The following is a 20,251-nucleotide window of genomic DNA, read 5'->3' on the forward strand; positions in this document are numbered from 1 at the left end:
CTTATCAAACCTCGACCACCCTAATTTCCGTTGGTATGCAATCTTTGGGTGTTAGACTTGGGGTAGAGACCTCCATGCATTCTGAGGAGCTTTTGTGTTTTCACATCTGCAGCTTCCATCTCTTCTTTTGGCCAGCACACTACACCAGCAGGGTATCTGATAACTAGCAGGGTATATGTGTTGATGGCGCGGATTTTATTCTTCCCATTGAGCTGGCTGTTCAGGACCTGTCTTACCCTATGATGGTATTTGGATGTTGCTGCTTTCCTTGGCTCCTCATCATGGTTACCATATCCCTGTGGGATGCCGAGGTACTTGTAGCATGTCTGTACATCTGCTATGTACCCTGCTGGTAATTCCACCCCATCAGTCTTTACTCCTTGCCTCTCTTTATTACCAACCGGCCGCACTTCTCCAGTCCGTATGACATCCCAATGTCTTCGCTGTAGATCCTTGTCAGGTGGATCAGTGAATTGATGTCTTGTTCGTTTTTCTCATACAGCTTCATGTCATCCATGTAGAAGAGGTGGCTGATGGTGCTTCCACTCTTGAACTTGTATCCATAGCCAGACTCTGTAATTATCTGGCTGAGGGGGTTCATGCCTATGCAGAATAGTGTTAGGAGCCTTGGTATATATGGTAATTTAATTATATTTTTCCACAGGGCAGAGCCCCAGTCTCCCATGTCGTAGGGTGTGCACTTAACCTTTACACTATACCAGCCACTATTATACACTACTATATATACAGCTCTGGCAAAAATTAAGAGACCACGGCAAAATTTTCAATTTGTCTGATTTTTCTCTTTATAGCTATATTTTTGAGTAAAATGTAAATTGCTCTTTTATTCTGTAAACTACTGACAACATGTCTTCGAATTTCCAAACATTACATTTTGTATTTTCAAAAAAATGAGAAATGGTCAAAATAACAAAAAAATGCAGTGCTTGCAGACCTCAAATAATGCTAAGAAAACAAGTTCATAATGATTTTGAAACAATACTAATGTTTTAACTCAGGAAGAGTTCAGAAATCAATATTTTGTGAAATAACCATGATTTTTAATCACAGCTTTTATGCATCTTGGCATGCTTTCCACTAGTCTTTGTCATTGCTTTTGGGTGACCTTATGCCACTCCTGGTACAAAAGTTTAAGCAGTTCTTCTTTGTTTGATGGCTGGTGACTATCCATCTTCCTCTTGATTACATTCCAGAAGTTTTCAGTGGGGTTCAGGTCTGGAGATTGGGCTGGCCATGACAGGGATTTGATGTGGTGGTCCTTCATCCACGCATTGATTGACCTAGCTTTGTGGCATGGCACATTGTCCTGCTGGAAAAAAACAGTCCTCAGAGTTGGGGAACATTGCCTGAGCAGAAGGAATCACCTGGTTTTCCAGGATAACCTTGCATGCGGCTTGATTCATATGTCCTTCGCAAAGATTAACCTGTCCAATTCCAGCCTTGCTGAAGCATCCCCAGATCATCACTGATCCTTCACCAAATTTCACAGTGGGTATAAGACACTGTGGCTTGTATGCCTCACCAGGTCTCTGTCTAAACATTAGACGACCAGGTGTTGGGCAAAGCTGAAAATTAGACTCATCAGTGAACATTACCTTACTCCAGTCCTCTATGAACCAATCCTTTGGTCTTTAGGAAACTTCAGCCTGGCTCTCCTTTGCTTCTCATTGATTAAAGACTTTTTTCTAGCTTTACATGACCTGAGCCCTGCCTCTAGGAGCCTGTTGCGAACTGTTCTTGCCGTGCACTTCACCCCAGCTGCCATTTGCCATTCCTTTTGTAGGTCACTTGATGTCACCCTTTGGTTGTTAAGTGACATTCAAATAAGATGATGGTCATCCCGGTCAGTGGAGAGTCGTTTCGTCCTCTGCCAGTCTGTAGCTTTGTTGTCTCGAATGTCTGCTGCTTGACCTTGTTTTAATGGACTGCCGTCTTAGAAATTTTAAGGATGGAGGCAACATGACACTCACTGTATCCCTCTTCTATTAAAACCAGAATTGAGCCCTTCTTTTCCTCACTCAAGACTTTTCTTTCCAACTCCTTTGGCATGGTTAAAAGTTATTTTTTCCTTCCTATTACTTTTGGGATATTACTAGCACTTGTTTTGCCATCCATCTTGTCCTATTGCAAGAGGATTGTGAACACCACAGCAGGGTTTTTTTTTATACTTTCCTTTGTTAAATAAGATTTAGTTCAGGTGATCACCTAATCAGAAGCACATTAAGTAGAATGAGGTGTACTCTGGTTGGAATTCAACTGGCACTGGAATGGAATGGCTGTCAGACATGTAGAGCAGCTGATTTTTATGAAACTGTGCAGTAGTCTCTTAATTTCTTCCAGAGCTGTATATATATATATATCTGTAGCTTTGTCACCATAAAAGGAGGGGGGCCCAGACACATTTCTTGTACAGGGGCTTCAAGCTGTCATTGTCTGCCCCTGCAGTGACTGTATATATACCAGGATGGGCCCAGGATAAAGGACATATATACATACACAGGGTGGTCCAAAAGTAGGTGGACAGAAAAATAATATATTTTTTTATTTTATGTATAAAATTATATTTACTAACACAAGCATAACATTGACAATTAAATTTTATTCTGAACAATAATACAAAAGCCCTTACATTTTATCAGCGCAGGTGCTCAAACTGTTTTCCATCACAATTTGCACAGCTTGAAGTCTGCCTCTTACGCTTCGACAAACATTTTTGCACAAGTCTCTTTGGGCATTAATTTCTTGGACTGCATCTCTTATGTAATTTTTCAAATCACTGACACTTTTTAATTTTTGGCTATAAACTTTGTCCTTGAGTACTCCCAAAAGAAAAAATCCATTGGAGTCAAGTCTGGTGAATGTGCTGGCCAATCAAGTGGGCCTCTTCAGCCAATCCATTTATTAGGAAATGTTTCATCAAGATACTCGCGGACTACTCTGTCTTGATTTATGTGGAGGGGCCCCAACTTGTTGGAAAAAAAGGTCATTTGAATTAGGCTGTTGTTGTAACTGGGGAGCAACTTGATTCATTAGAATTTCGAGATACTTATCTCCTGTGACTGTTCCATAAAAAAAATGGTCCAAAAACACCAAAACTTGAAATACCACCCCAAACAATGACACCAGGCTCATTTAGTTGTTGCTCTAATGTTAAATGCATGTTCTCATTATACCAGTAAATACAATTATGTCTGTTAATATGGCCAGATTATTTGAAAGAAGCTTCATCCCTCCACATAATATTAACTAAATTAATGGATTTTCTTCAATTTCGTTAAGCATAATCTCACTAAATTGCAGCCGCATGTTTGGATCATCCTCCAATAAACCATGAGTTAGGGTCCCGTTACACTTAGCGACACACCAGCGATACCGACAATGATATCACCTGGTCATGACCGCTGGTGAGCTGTCAAACAGGCAGATCTCACCAGCGATGATGCGGGTAACAAGCGCGTGCATCGCTTAGTTACCCGCTGTTTACCTTGGATACCAGCGTGCTCACGCTGGGAGCTGGTATCCAAGGTAAACAGCGGGTAACTAAGCGCGCGCGGCGCTTAGTTACCCGCTATTTACCTTGGATACCAGCGCTGGGAGCTCGCTGATCGATGGTCTCCAGCTGCCACACGCAGCGATGTGTGTTGGCCAGCGGGAGACCAACGATCAAAAAATGGCCCAGGACATTAGAGCACGATCAGCGATACTCGGCGGGGGGGGGGGCGGTCGCTGATACGTGTCACACACAGTGAGATCGCTGTTGCGTCACAAAACTTGTGACTCAGCAGCGATCTCGCTTAGTGTGACAAGGGCTTTCCAACCAATAGATTTCAGGATTCGCATGATGGAAGCTCGTGAAATTCCCAATTCTAAAGAGACTCTTCTGGTGGACTTTTCTGGACTCTGAACAAATGTTTCAGCAACAAGTTGGTAATTATTTTCTGTACAGGCTGTTTTGGTTTGACCAGTTTTTGGAGCATTAAGTATTGAGCCAATGGCTACAAATAGACACAGGGATGCTGATCCAAAGAATGACAGGTGTGTTCCAGAGTTGGTGACTGGGCCAGGATAGGGACATATATATGGGCCCAGGATGGGGGACATATATGCCATGAAGAGGTGAAGATGTGGGACATAACTTGTATGTCCTTAAATAATTTAGTGCCCATACATCTGACCAACGCGTAGGGGGGAGAGGGGTTGGAAGCAGGTGCAAATCTTGACAATTTGATGTATTCTGCCAAATATCAGGAGAGCTAGACACATTTCAGATAATTAACATGCAAGGTGTCTTGGCTTTGTCTAGAGCTTCTGGCTTGATGAGACAATGTAAGCTATTGTGCCACAGATACAAAGTACCTAGTGTGTCAATGTGAGTAAAGCCACCCAAAGCACCCGCTTTAGTCTGAATCAAGCACTAGCTAATACAAGACTACTCTGGAACACACCTGTCATTCGTTGTATTAATATCCCTGTGTCTAACTGAAGCCAAATTCTACATTATGACAATGCAGAATAATATACCCAAGTAGAGATGAGCAAAAGGATTTGCAGGACCTTGGTCCAGCAGCCTCATTGGTAGTCTGTACCAGAGTACTGCAGGCCTCCTACTACCTGCGACATCCACGGCGCCTCTTCTGAGGCAGCAAAAATGCCAACCATTTCACTAGCAATCATGGGATCCAAGGGGTAACATCTCTTCTTCTGGTGAGTGACTTGTCAGGACTGACATACCAAGTTCAGGAGATTTTTGAGGCTGGTAATGCTCCTCTGGGAAACTAAATATGTAAACTGTATCTTCAGAGGGGAAGAGGATTAGTACTCTAAAGCCACCTATAGCAATCGTGAGTAGCTTCTAATAATTGCGCTATTATATTGCATCAGCCTAAATAGCAGTGTGAAGACAAATTAGTAGCATTATTTGCAATTCAAAATTTGACACCAGCGCAGTGCCCAAAACTGTACACAACGTGGTAGATTTGCTGTTATGCCCAATTGATTCCAGTTGGATTATGTACTATTTTTTTCTACTTTTTGGTTTAAAACTATATATTAATGTTTTGGTACAAATGATACCAGCTCTGGGTTGGTTTAACTTAGAAATAACTGTCTAATGCTAATTGTGGGTGTGATTTGGTACAAGCGGCAAGTTTTCGCCATGTGCTAAATTAATAAATCTCTCCAATTTACAATGAACCTATCATGTGATTCATGCTCTGCGAACAACAGGCAGCATGAGTCAGAGTCCAGCTGGGTTATTGCAGCCCTTTCGGCTTTAGTCTTGAGACGCTGCAACATTTCAGATAGAATATGATTTAAAAACACAGCTGGGGATTATACATCTCGGATTGACTAGTCTGAGGCAGGTCCCCAGTGTCTTCTCCATGCCTGGCTCCCATAGACTGAAAGGTCTCTAGGGAATCAAAGCAGGAACAAGCCCCAGGCACTTGCCTCAGACTCGCCATCAGAGGTGCATAGTCCCTGGACTGTTTTACAAATTAGTATTTTTTATTTCTGAAACGCACAGCTTTTTATTGTAAGACGACATTCCCATGTGGCATCTCCACTGAGGACCTGTGGTAGAAAAGATGGCGCAGCAATGCTGATGGAGATATTATTGCAATGAAAGACCCTTGGCGGTGCACAGTTCAACCTTTGCAAACCTGATTTAAGAAATCTCATGCATTTCGTTGACACTATTACTGCAGCACATTTTCCGCAAGCAAATATTTAGCAGAAAATCAGTATTTTTGCACCATAGGATCGGAGCCTAATAAAACACAACAATGCTGCCAGTGTCTCTGTTTCCTGCTGCATGGGGCTCAGCCAGTACAAATCAATTTTAGCCCAATGTGGCTAAGTAAGGATGTAAAAAGGGCAATAAATAACAAGAACAAGGCATTTAAGAAGCTAAAACAAGAAGGCAATGAAGAAGCATTAAAAAGTTATAGAGAAAAAAATAAAATGTGTAAAAAACAAATACATTTAGCAAAAGTGGAAACAGAGACTCATTACTAAGGAAAGTAAAACAAACCCCAAACTATTCTTTAATTATATAAACAGTAAAATGATTAAAATTGATGGTGTCGGCCCTTTAAAGAACAATGAGGGTGAAATCATAGAGAGCGATGTGGGAAAAGCAAATGTTTTAAATACTTTTTTCTCAACAGTGTTCACACTGGAAAAGGATTTGCCAGGGGAAATGCAGAGTGATAATGTAAACTCCCCATTAAGTATTACCTGCCTAACCCAGGAAGAAGTGCAGAACCGCCTTAGTAAGATTAAAATTGACAAATCACCAGGCCCTGATGGCATTCACCCTCGAGTATTACGGGAGCTAAGTAATGTGATAGACAGGCCTCTATTCCTTATATTTAAAGACTCTATAGAAACAGGGTCTGTTCCTTTTGATTGGCGGCAAGCAAATGTGGTACCAATATTCAAAGAGGGGTGTAAAAGGGAACCTGGAAACTATAGGCCGGTAAGCTTAACATCTGTTGTGGGTAAAATTTTTGAAGGGTTTCTAAGGGATACTATTATGGAATATCTCAATGTTAATAAATGTTTAACTCCATATCAACATGGATTTATGAAGGATCGCTCCTGTCAAACTAACCTGATCAGCTTCTATGAGGATGTAAGCTCTCAAATGGACCAAGGAGAATCATTGGATGTCATTTATCTCGACTTCTCTAAAGCATTTGACACTGTCCCACATAAAAGATTGGTAAGTAAGATGAGAAAGCTTGGGCTAGGGGAAAATGTGTGTAGATGGGTAGGTAGCTGGCTTAGTGATAGAAAACAAAGAGTGGTTATTAATGGTGCATACTCAGATTGGACCAGGGTTACTAGTGGGGTACCACAGGGTTCTGTATTGGGCCCCCTACTATTTAATATATTTATTAATGATCTAGTGGATGGCTTACACAGTAAAATATCAGTATTTGCAGATGATACAAAACTATGTAAGGTAGTTAACACAAAGGAGGACAGTTTGCAACTACAGACAGATTTGAGTAAATTGGAGAATTGGGCTGAAAAATGGCAAATGAGGTTTAACACAGATAAGTGTAAGGTTATGCACATGGGAAGGAGAAACAGATGCCACAATTACTTACTAAATGGGAAACTGCTGGGGAAATCAGACATGGAAAAAGACTTAGGCATCTTAGTCAATAGGAAGCTAAAATGGAGTGCCCAGTGTCAGGCAGCTGCCACCAAAGCAAATAGGGTCATGGGATGCATTAGAAGAGGTCTGGGGACACGAGATGAAAACATAATTCTCCCGCTGTACAAATCACTCGTCAGACCACACTTGGAGGATTGTGTGCAATTTTGGGCACCGGTGCTCAAGAAAGACATTACTGAACTTGAAAGGGTTCAAAGGCAGGCTACTAAAATGATAAATGGAGTTGGTTCACTACAATACCCAGAAAGGTTATCAAAATTGGGTCTATTTACTCTAGAAAAGAGAAGACTTAGGGGAGACCTAATATATATGTACAAGTATAACAGAGGGCAATACAGAGATCTCTCCAATGAACTGTTTGTACCAAGGACTGTGACAAGAACAAGGGGGCATTCTCTTCGTTTGGAGGAAAGACAATTTCTGCGCCAGCATAGAAGAGGGTTCTTCACGGTAAGAGCAGTGAGGCTCTGGAATTCTCTTCCTGAGGAAGTGGTGATGGCCAACTCACTGAATGAATTTAAGAAAGGAATGGATGCTTTTCTTGTGAGTAACAGTATAGAAGGTTACGAATAACAGAATATTATAGGTAGATGGCTGACCCAGCTTAGGGGAAGTAATTTTTTTCCCTATGGAGAAAATTGGCTTCTACTCTGTGGGGTTTTTGCCTTCCCCAGGATCAACAATGCAGAACAGCTGCACTAAAAATAGGCTGAACTAGATGGACATAAGGTCTTCCTTCAGCCTTCAAAACTATGTATGTAACTACAGTATGTATGTCAGGGTTCCTTTAAAATCACCTTAGATCAGAATTAGCAAATGTAATAAAAGATAGGCCTGGTGAATCTGCCCCAATATTACATGTGTGATATGACTATTGGTTTATAGATGCAGCTACTTTTTCAAGTGCACCCCCTCATCTGATTTGCCTTTATTCCAGCTGTTTGGCATGACAGTTAAACTTCATTTTTTGCGTCACTGTTGCCATTCGTTTTCTCCGTCATGGTGAGGTCCATCAGAGAAGGCTACAGAAGGTGTACATGCACTGACATGCTCATTATTAGAGAATGGCAGTGCAGGAGCGAGCAGGAAATGGTTAATCTCTGCAGAGAGCAGCAGTGCTCACTGTCTACAGCAGCATGGCTGGATGTGCCAGCATGACAGCGCACAGACTGAGCACACTTGCAAGCCATTGATGCCCCCTCCTCCATCAGGGCACCTGCCCATGCTGTCAGGAGGAGGAGTGGGTGACATCCTCTGCCCATACATGGTGACAGCTTCCTGCCTTGCTCAGCTGCCCTTTCACCAATGAGAGCTGCACAGTCTGCAGCCGGCTCAGTCAGAGAGCAGCAGCATCCCTTACCTAAGGCTGGTCCTGGAGTCACCTGCTCCTCCTCACCTCTGCACCCCAGGCTTCATCACAGTGGCTGACCCCACACTGGGCTGCTGGTCGGATGTGGCCCCCAATCTCTTCTTTTATCAAGGATGGGAACATCTGTCTCCAAGAAGAAGGCACTGAGGAATGACACTCTCTCCAATGTAGCAGCCAAAGTTAGGTAAGGGCATGACAGCAAAGGGGCTTTTCTGCCAGGCAGCATTAGGAATGGATTTCTAGGAGTAGATTGAGGCACTAGCTACTGGAGGTCATTAGATTGCATGCTCTGGGGGCCATTCTCTTAAGCTGATCTACATCTGCCTCATCTAGGAGGATCACTTGCAAATCCACCTGACATTACATAACTCAGTGGGCTCAGGCTGACTGCGGAGCCCTCTGATGGCATACACTGCCTTGTCTACAGAGACCTCCAGCTAGTCCTTAGAAAGCCCACCACCTCACTTCTTGGGCCCTCACTCCTCTTGGTATTTGTTATAATCTACTGTATGTGATTATTGTTATGCTGTAATGTCTATTGTCTGTACAAATCCCCTCTGAAATGTAAAGTGCTGCGGAATATGTCGGCGCTATAAAAATAAAATTTATTATTATTATTATTATTATTATTGTTAAATCCCCCCTCACATAGTAATCACCTGCATTCCAGCTCCAGGGAATCCTCAGACGATCCCAACGCTCTACTAGTGGGAGCGGAGTACAGAAGGGGATGCTTAATAGACTATTGCTTTGGAAGTGTTGTCATAGGAATAGGGAAGACACAGTGTTAATTCCAATGTGACCCATGTCACCGCACTCGGGGGATCAGAGCTCTAGGGTGACACCAGCAAACATACAATGGCACCAATATTTCTATGTAATGTAGCAGCTTTGTCACTAGTGTTACTGCTGTGTGTAAATATTACCAGAATTATTGGACTACCCCCTCCTGATTATTAATCCTGTAGTTTTTCACCTTTCATCCTGGCGTGATGACGCTATGGATTAGATTAAGAAGGGATACAAGGGTAGCCCACCCTTCCAATGTCATTGTGCATAGTGTATAACATACCGGGTGTACATATACTATTATATTCCCACTTAAACCCCTTATTTTGTCTGATTAGACAATATGCAGCCAAGGTCACGCTGAAGGGCTCAGTCAGTAGGAGTTTGTGATGAGGACACCTAGATGGGATTTACTATTCTAGAGATTTATGGGGGGCCAGTAAACCAAGTGAAAAGACCTGGTAAAAGTCCTCTAGCTCATTACTGGAAAGGACTGGGCAGCTGTCAGAGGCCAGGATAATGGTGGGGTTAGAGACCTTTACAGGGGATATGACATGTCCTCACAGACAGGAGGAAGCTCCAGGACAGAGTACATTGCTGTGGATTATATATTGGGGATAAAGTTGAGCTGGGTATAGGGTTAAAGCCACAAAATGACAGAGGGTATTTTATGCAAGGCTTTTACTAGGGAATGTTCTCTGCAGTTCATGGATTACATCCTGTATTCTGCACAAAAGCTTGGTTGTCTTACATTTTACAGCTGTAGCAGGACAAAGTTTATCATTGTGTTATGTGTGGCATTACATCTCCTTCACATAAGATGCACGACCATATTAGCAAATGACAAAGTCGGCTCTGCTGCATCTTGCACGACCATATTATCAAATGACAAAGTCGGCCCTGCTGCATCTTGCACGACCATATTAGTAAATGACAGTCAGCTCTGCTGCATCTTGCACGACCATATTAGCAAATGACAGAGTCGGCACTGCTGCATCTTGCACGACCATATTAGCAAATGACAGAGTCGGCACTGCTGCATCTTGCACGACCATATTAGCAAATGACAGTCGGCTCTGCTGCATCTTGCACGATCATATTAGCAAATGACAAAGTCGGCACTGCTGCATCTTGCACGACCATATTAGCAAATGACAGAGTCGGCACTGCTGCATCTTGCACGATCATATTAGCAAATGACAAAGTCGGCACTGCTGCATCTTGCACGACCATATTAGCAAATGACAGAGTCGGCACTGCTGCATCTTGCATGATCATATTAGCAAATGACAAAGTCGGCACTGCTGCATCTTGCACGACCATATTAGCAAATGACAGAGTCGGCTCTGCTGCATCTTGCATCTTTATCCATGTTGCTTCCTTACTGTGCAAATATCTATTATCTATCAATATATATATATATATATATATATATATATATATTTATTTATTTATATATCTTAGACTTTTTCTTTATATACAATTTAGGGTTCTGCATTAGTTACAAAACTATCATTCCTCTTATGATCTGATAAACATTGATCTGAGCTAATATTTGATATCAACCAAAATAACCAGTTGATAGACACATAAATTACTAATGGATATTGGATTAATATTGGCAAATCCTACCCCTTTTTATTTGGACCGGTGTTCCTTAAATCCATTTAGCAGGAGCATCGGCACTGGAGGGGGCCTAACAACAAGTCTCACCATATGCCATAAACACGGTCTGATACCCTATGCCTAAGACCATCCATATAGGTGTGTATAAATGTGTTCTGCCATCTCTGGCTGTACAAGTTTTGAAACTACAGCTATCATCATTAATTGGTGCACTTGGAGTTGTAGTCCTGCAGCTGCTGGGGATCCACAGGTTGCACATCACTGGTCTAGCTCTTTACTGGCTCAATATACTATAATATATTGTAATGAATTGATCTTTCAAGACTGGGAAAAGAGATCCAGTAATATACGGCTGGTCAGTGATCTGCGGCAGGCATATACTAATATATATATATATATATATATATATATATATACACAGTTGTGGCCAAAAGTATTGACACCCCTGCAATTCTGTAAGATAATACTCCGTTTCTTCCTGAAAATTATTGCAAACACAAATTCTTTGGTATTATCTTCATTTAATGTGTCTTAAATGAAAAAACACAAAAGAGAATGAAGCAAAAAGCAAAACATTGATCATTTCACACAAAACTCCAAAAATGGGCCAGACAAAAGTATTGGCACCCTCAGCCTTATACTTGGTTGCACAACCTTTAGCCAAAATAACTGCGACCAACCGCTTCCGGTAACCATCAATGAGTTTCTTACAATGCTCTGCTGGAATTTTAGACCATTCTTCTTTGGCAAACTGCTCCAGGTCCCTGATATTTGAAGGGTGCCTTCACCAAACTGCCATTTTTAGATCTCTCCACAGGTGTTCTATGGGATTCAGGTCTGGACTCATTGCTGGCCACCTTAGAAGTCTCCAGTGCTTTCTCTCAAACCATTTTCTAGTGCTTTTTGAAGTGTGTTTTGGGTCATTGTCCTGCTGGAAGACCCATGACCTCTGAGGGAGACCCAGCTTCTCACACTGGGCCCTACACTATGCTGCAAAATTTGTTGGTAGTCTTCAGACTTCATAATGCCATGTACACGGTCAAGCAGTCCAGTGCCAGAGGCAGCAAAGCAACCCCAAAACATCAGGGAACCTCCGCCATGTTTGACTGTAGGGGCCGTGTTCTTTGAATGCCTCTTTTTTTCTCCTGTAAACTCTATGTTGATGCCTTTGCCCAAAAAGCTCTACTTTTGTCTCATCTGACCAGAGAACATTCTTCCAAAACGTTTTAGGCTTTTTCAGGTAAGTTTTGGCAAACTCCAGCCTGTCTTTTTTATGTCTCGGGGTAAGAAGTGGGGTCTTCCTGGGTCTCCTACCATACAGTTCCTTTTCATTCAGATGCCGACGGATAGTAGGGGGTGACACTGTTGTACCCTCGGACTGCAGGGCAGCTTGAACTTGTTTGGATGTTAGTCGAGGTTCTTTATCCAACATCCGCACAATCTTGCGTTGAAATCTCTTGTCAATTTTTCTTTTCCGTCCACATCTAGGGAGGTTAGCCACAGTGCCATGGGCTTTAAACTTCTTGATGACACTGCGCACGGTAGACACAGGAACATTCAGGTCTTTGGAGATGGACTTGTAGCCTTGAGATTGCTCATGCTTCCTCACAATTTGGTTTCTCAAGTCCTCAGACAGTTCTTTGGTCTTCTTTCTTTTCTCCATGCTCAATGTGGTACACACAAGGACACAGGTTGAGTCAACTTTAATCCATGTCACCTGGCTGCCAGTGTGATTTAGTTATTGCCAACACCTGTTAGGTGCCACAGGTAAGTTACAGGTGCTGTTAATTACACAAATTAGAGAAGCATCACATGATTTTTCCAACAGTGCCAATACTTTTGTCCACCCTCTTTTTTATGTTTGGTGTGGAATTATATCCAATTTGGCTTTAGGACAATTCTTTTTGTGTTTTTTCGTTTAAGACAAATTAAATGAAGATAATAATACCAAAGAATTTGTGTTTGCAATCATTTTCAGGAAGAAACTGAGTATTATCTGACAGAATTGCAGGGGTGTCATTACTTTTGGCCACAACTGTATATATATAATCATACACACATTTCACCGACTGGAGAGTATAATTACAGGACCCTTCAAAAGTGCATTAGGAAATCAAGTACATTGTGGGTCAATACTATTACCTTGGATTGGAAACTCTTTAATTGAGTGTGATTATGGTCCTATGTTATAGAATGCATAGATTCACAAGTACATTTATTTGTCTACTGCACAAATGCCCCCACCCACCAACAAAACAGATTTATTTAGGCAGTTTTCTGTATATTTGTTTTGTATACTTTATATGATCTTGACACATAATACAACCTCAGTAAACTGGGAGGTAGAGGAGATAATTAAGCTCTCATCTAACGGGGTACATTTATATCCAGAGAATGATCGGATATTTAGAAAGTACTGGTCTACACTGAGATTGATTGTATTATGGGGTCTAATGCAGACAGTGGGGCTGATCAGATGATGTAAATGTGATAGCAAAGAGTTAATATGATGTGTATTGGGGTGGAGAGCAAGTTCCTCTCCAGGGTCCTTGCATGTAGTTTTTATGTTCTTCCTATGATTGCAGTGCTACATCATCTAATGATAATTTGCCGCATTTCCTCACCTCGTCCCAGCTGGGGTGACTATAGCCTTTAACTAAAATTGGATGCAACGATGGGAAACTTGCTCCATAGTGATGGTCATGATTTACAGCCTTGGAGGTTTCCATTTTACTACTCTGGATTATTCACATTTCCTGCGAGCGTAGTCGTCTTTCTGTCCAGGGTCACCTTCTGGGATTACGGGACCATGCAGCAGGCTTGTGCCAGTAAACCAGGCTGCGTCACTTCTTGTTACGTGACTGACTAGAGATGGTGGTGTCTCAGTTACATAGGAGCTCCTGCTGCCCAAACTTATAGTATGTATAGGATCCATATTCATTAAGAGTGTTTGATGGCTCCAACCTGTGCCATCACTATGTTACTGGAGGGGCCCAGATTCATGTGCAGCCTATACACCCCCCTTGGATATGCACCAAGTGATTGCAGAAGCTGGAAGCATGCACGGAGCACGGTTGTCATTTGGATGTTAATGTTCCATTGAAGGAATGTGTCTCCGTATCTCAGACAGTAGGAATAACGATCGGACGTGACAGGAATATTATGTTTACAAATTGGCCGTTTATGGAGGGTTATAAAATGTTATATATAACCAGAGACACTGCCAGGAAGACTTGTGTTTCAGCTATGGGAGAGGTGGTGGATAGAGGGGGGTTGTCTGCACTCTCGGGGATCTTAGACTATCCGAAAGTCAGCATGGTGATGGTAGAGAGGGGCAACAGAAGCTTGGTACCCCAAGGATCAGGTGTCGAGAGGCCACCAACAAGTCACTTTGCCCACAAGGTGAGAGCAATAAACTGGACTTGTGCCTCAGGTGATTGACAGCCTAGCCAAGACTCTGCCAATAGGGGAACTGCTATTTTTGGGATTGGAGGGCAGAGAATTTCCAGGAGGACTCCAGCTTCTGTCTAGCTTGAAATGGCTGATAACATGGAGCCATGGAGTATGCTCAAAAGCAGAGCAGCCCATGGAGTTGTGAAATAGATTTATATATGTGTATATAACAGAAGATGGGATGGGACATAAGACAGATCCTTGGAGGACCAGAGAAAAATAATTCATTCGGCATAATACAACGACCGCCATCACATAATGACCACATCTAGAGCCGCTATTCTGAGGTTTCCCTTCAAGTGACACTTTAACAGTAGGCGTCAGAAAGACATTTTGGGTGCAGTGGTGCAGATTTATTTTTTTCTGCATGTGCTCATCTTTCCAGAGTGAGCATTTTTCTGATGTGTCCGACTTTGCACCTCTTAATCCCCTCCGCCTGTATTTCTCTAGACACTCAGTCTTAACAGACACCAGGGACATCTGAGTGACAACCTCCTAGAATTAGATGCCATGGTGGCCATATTGGCAGAAGAGGACAACCCAAGGACTTTCTGGAGATTTTATGATTTTATAAGGAAAGGTTCTTTGAACATTTCTTTAGCAAACCTAAACCTACCTGTGAGGCAGCTCTACACATCTGATGCAGAACTATAACGCCCAGCATGCCTTGACAGCCTGTGAATAGCTGGAGAACCACAAGTGGAGACCTTTGGTCTTAAGCATCATTTACATGAGTGTATTATAAACCCTTTGTAATATGTATATAAATATAAACACAGAATATGGATCATTGCCCTGGCAAAATGATTACTACAGAGAAAATACTGAACCAGTCAGACAATAAATCATATTGTAGTAAATCACACTTGAGAAAATGTTACGGAGAAAATTGCTGCATTAAGACACATTAGCTAATTTTTCTGAAAGCCTACATCTCCACTTTTCCAATTATTACATAAGATTCACTCAGAGCATTGCAGCAATTTATCATAAATTAGACTTCGGTAACTTTATAATTTTTATCATAAGTAACTTATCCGTTACTGATGCTGATTTACATCCTGCGCTCACTATTCTGCTGGTGCAGTCACTGTGTACATACGTTACATTACTGATCCTGAGTTACATCCTGTATTATACTCCAGAGCTGCTCTCACTATTCTGCTGGTGCAGTCACTGTGTACATACATTACTGATCCTGAGTTACATCCTGTATTATACTCCAGAGCTGCACTCACTATTCTGCTGGTGCAGTCACTGTGTACATACATTACATTACTGATCCTGAGTTACATCCTGTATTATACTCCAGAGCTGCACTCACTATTCTGTTGGTGCAGTCACTGTGTACATACATTACATTACTGATCCTGAGTTACATCCTGTATTATACCCCAGAGCTGCACTCACTATTCTGCTGGTGCAGTCACTGTGTACATACATTACGGTACTTATCCTGTACTGATCAGGAATTACCTCTTGTATTATACTCCAGAGCTGCACTCACTATTCTGCTGGAGCAGTCACTGTGTACATGCATTACATTACCGTATATACTCGAGTATAAGCCGACCCGAGTATAAGCCGACCCCCCTAATTTTGCCACAAAAAACTGGGAAAACTAATTGACTCGAGTATAAGCCTAGGGTGGGAAATGCTCCATAGATTATTCCCCCATATGGTGTCCCCAGAAGAAGCTCCATACATTGTTCCCCCATATACTGCCCCCATAAGAAGCTCCATAGATTGTTCCCCCATATGCTGCCCCCATTAGAATCTCCATAGATTATTCCCCCATATGCTGCCCCCATTAGAAGCTCCATATTGTTCCCCATATACTGCCCCCATAAGCAGCTCCATAGATTATTCCCCCATATACTGCCCCCATAAGAAGCTCCATAGATTGTTCCCCCATATACTGCCCCCATTAGAAGCTCCATAGATTATTCCCCCATAAGAAGCTCCATATTGTGCCCCCATAAGCAGCTCCATAGATTGTTCCCCCATATACTGCCCCCATTAGAAGCTCCTTAAGATTATTCCCCCATGTGCTGCCGCTGCTGCAGCATGTAAAAATAAAAAAAATGACATACTCATCTCTCCGTCGCTGGGTGTCAGATACTCACCTGTCCTGCGTCCATGGCTGCTCACCGCTATCTGCCACGTCATCAGTCAGTGATGTTCAGACTGCAGGGGGCGCGGCGCGCACTAATCACGTCACCGCGCCCTCTGCTGTCTGAAGTCACTGACCGATGACAGACAGCAGCAAGCAGCCATGGACGCAGGACAGGTGAGTATCGCTATACTTACCCGTCCTGACGCTGTCTCTTGAGCCCCCAGCTTCTCAGCGCTCTCTCTTCCTGCGTTCAGCGGTCATGTGATACCGCTCATTAAAACTCATGAATATGCTCATATTCATGAGTTTTAATGAGCGGTACCACGTGACCGCTGAAGGCAGGAACAGAGAGCGCGGAGAAGCTGGGGGCTCAAGAGACAGCGTCAGGACGGGTAAGTATGACCTGACACCCTCGCGCCCTCTCCCCCTCCGACCCCCCGGTGTATATGACTCGAATATAAGCCGAGAGGGGGACTTTCATCCCAAAAAAACGGGCTGAAAATCTTGGCTTATATTCGAGTATATACGGTATTTATTTTATACTGATCCTGAGTTACATTCTGTATTATACCCCAGAGCTGCACTCACTATTCTGCTGGTGCAGTCACTGTGTACATACATTACTGATCATGAGTTACATCCTGTATTATACCCCAGAGCTGCACTCACTATTCTGCTGATGCAGTCACTGTGTACATACATTACTTATCCTATACTGATCCTGAGTTACATCCTGTATTATACCCCAGAACTGCACTCACTATTCTGCTGGTGCAGTCACTGTGTACATACATTACATTACTGATCCTGAGTTACATCCTGTATTATACCCCAGAGCTGCACTCACTATTCTGCTGGTGCAGTCACTGTGTACATACATTACTGATCATGAGTTACATCCTGTATTATACTCCAGAGCTGCACTCACTATTCTGTTGGTGCGGTCACTGTGTACATACATTACTGATCCTGAGTTACATCCTGTATTATACTCCAGAGCTGCACTCACTATTCTGCTGGTGCAGTCACTGTGTACATACATTACTGATCCAGAGTTACATCCTGTATTATACTCCAGAGCTGCACTCACTATTCTGCTGGTGCAGTCACTGTGTACATACATTACTGATCCAGAGTTACATCCTGTATTATACTCCAGAGCTGCACTCACTATTCTGCTGGTGCAGTCACTGTGTACATACATTACTGATCCTGAGTTACATCCTGTATTATACTCCAGAGCTGCACTCACTATTCTGCTGGTGCGGTCACTGTGTACATACATTACATTACTTATCCTGTTCTGATCCTGAGTTACATTCTGTATTATACCCCAGAGCCGCACTCACTATTCTGCTGGTGCAGTCACTGTGTACATACATTACTGATCCTGAGTTACATTCTCTATTATACCCCAGAGCTGCACTCACTATTCTGCTGGTGCAGTCACTGTGTACATACAATTTTTTTTTTGGGCAAGCCCTTCAATCGCCAACGTAACTTCCTCTTCCCTGATCATCTCTGTCAAAACGTCAAGAGAGGGGTCTACCCCTGGTTCAGGAATGGCTTCAGCCAGAAAAGCCGACATCTTATCCCAATCAAGATCCCTCTTCCCCAAGAGGTGTGAGTAGAAGGATCTGACAACCTCCAGGATCCCTGATCTGGATCGCTTCAGGGACCCCGCAGTGTCGACCAGTCCTGTAACAACTATACTATTCACTGACATCTTGCAGTTTCTGTAAGGGTCGGGCAAGCATAATCCCTCTCAAAAACCAAAGATGCGTGTCTATCGTACTGACACCTCATGAGCAAAGATTTCACTCTGGAGATCTCCTCGCGGCTACCTCCAGTTGAGACAAGATGCTCGAGTTTCTTCCTCAGACCCTGATACAGGCGGTACCTGTTCAGACTCCTGAGGCTTGAGAGCTGGCGGAAGAATCTCGCCACCCTTTTCTTGAACATCTCCCACCACTCTGACTTACTACTACAAAGATCCAGTAAGGGCACCTGGCTCTGAAGAAAATCCTCAAAGGACTGTCTTATGTCCGCTTCTTCCAAGAGAGACGAATTGAGCCTCCAAAAGCCTCTTTCCATCCGGAGAGTCTCTGTATCATTCAGAGAAAACAAAATTAAACAGTGGTCGGAGAACTCCACCTCAACAACAAACACTGCTGAAGAGACAACTTCCTCCTTTAAATAAAACCTATCTATTCTGGACTTACAGTTACCTCTATGATAGGTGAACCCCTCGTGGCCTGGGGTGTGCCGAATGTGGACATCCACCAAGCAAGACTCACTAGCTATACAATTAAGGGTGACGCTATCATAAGTCAGCTTGTCTCTGGAACCTCCTCTATCTCGGGGCCTTGTGACAGTATTGAAGTCCCCTCCAAAGACAACCTGCCGACTTGTAAAAAGGTAGAGCTTGATCCTCATAAAGAGACACTTCTGGTCCCATTTAGATTGGGCACCATAGATGGTAATAAGCTGGAGCTCTTGTCCCTTCATGAGGACATCTAAGATCAGGCACCTCCCCATTTCTAACTCAATAACCCGTCGGCATTCCACCGGTGTGGTAAAAAGGACCGCCACTCCGCTATACGGCTCGGCTGCAAGAGACCAATAGGAGGGCCCAAGTCTCCACTCCCTCTTGGCTTTAAACACGTCTGCCATGTTTGGCAGTCTGGTCTCTTGCAAAAAGAAAATGTCAGCTTCAACACAGCTGAGAAAATCAAAGGCCGTAAATCTAGTTGTATTCGACTTTATGCTGGCGACATTAATGGACGCCAGCGTCAGCGGAGTGGGTACCGCCATCATTGGTGATTGAGTTAGATGGCTTTCTTCTTCCCACTCCCCTTATCCTCTGCCTCAGAGGAGGAATCCTTCTCCCTCTTTAACGACACAGAGGTGTCCATTCCCACGTGTTTTTTCTGTTTGTCGTCCTCATCTCCAGACTCTGGGCCAGTCCCTTCCTCCAAGGGCCTTACATTCCCAGAAGAAGAAGACTCGGCACCCCCTGTAAGCTCTGCTGAGATGTTCTCAAGGTCTTGGAACCGGTTAGGAAGACTAACCATAGGGGAGTCAGTTTTTCCTTCCTTAGGTACCTTGGTCAGAGCGGGAGAAGATGTTTTATCTCCTTTTTTTCTCTTCTTTTTGGTGCCGAGCTTACGCTTGTCCTCTAGCCACTGCCTATTATCCTCATCCATACTTTCATTATGGGAGGATTCGGAGGCAGTGGCAGTTTCCTCCCTGTGGATCCTCCTGACCACCTAATCCAACTCATCATCCCTCGGGGCCTCAGCAGCAAGACTGGCATTCAGGACAGGGGTCACCTCAGTAGCACGGGGCTCGCCCAGCTCCCTCTCCTGTCTGCGCTTGTCTAGACGCCTCAGCTGGGCAGGCATCTTTTTATTGCTTTTCCTCCTTGGCCCCTCAGCTCCCTCACCCCTGCTAGTCCCTTCCCCAGCAGAATCAGCCTCACGGCTTTCTCCCACCGGGGTCACAACTGCATTAGCGAAGGAGCAAGGACAACGGCTGAATGGGTGACCTAAGTCACCCCACAGGTGGCACCTAATCTCCACACAAGATGCAGCAAGAGCGCCGATATCCCCACACAATGCACATTTCTGCACAGTGCAGTTTGCACTGAAGTGTGTGGGATCGCCACACATATGACAGAGCTTCGGTTGCC

General features: G+C 43.4%; 1 protein-coding gene across 4 annotated transcripts in view; it reads left to right on the top strand.

The window, feature by feature from the left end:
• The window catches only part of NSMF (NMDA receptor synaptonuclear signaling and neuronal migration factor), a 134,755-nt gene that overhangs the window by 47,218 nt on the left and 67,286 nt on the right, over positions 1–20,251 (top strand). Inside the window, exon 1 of one of the 4 annotated variants that reach the window (XM_073558333.1) lies at positions 8,406–8,760. The exons of 1 other annotated variant lie outside the window; for it this stretch is intronic. In XM_073558333.1, the coding sequence (XP_073414434.1) occupies positions 8,690–8,760 (71 nt within the window). In that variant the 5' untranslated portion in view covers positions 8,406–8,689. Of the gene's footprint in view, positions 1–8,405; positions 8,761–20,251 lie in introns of those variants that run through there. 2 more of the 4 variants (XM_073558330.1, XM_073558332.1) reach the window with 2 other exon arrangements.

This window comes from Dendrobates tinctorius, unplaced genomic scaffold (genome assembly GCF_039654945.1).
Source record: "Dendrobates tinctorius isolate UK_male_01 unplaced genomic scaffold, ASM3965494v1 ptg000013l, whole genome shotgun sequence".
Classification (NCBI taxonomy): Eukaryota; Metazoa; Chordata; class Amphibia; order Anura; family Dendrobatidae; genus Dendrobates; species Dendrobates tinctorius.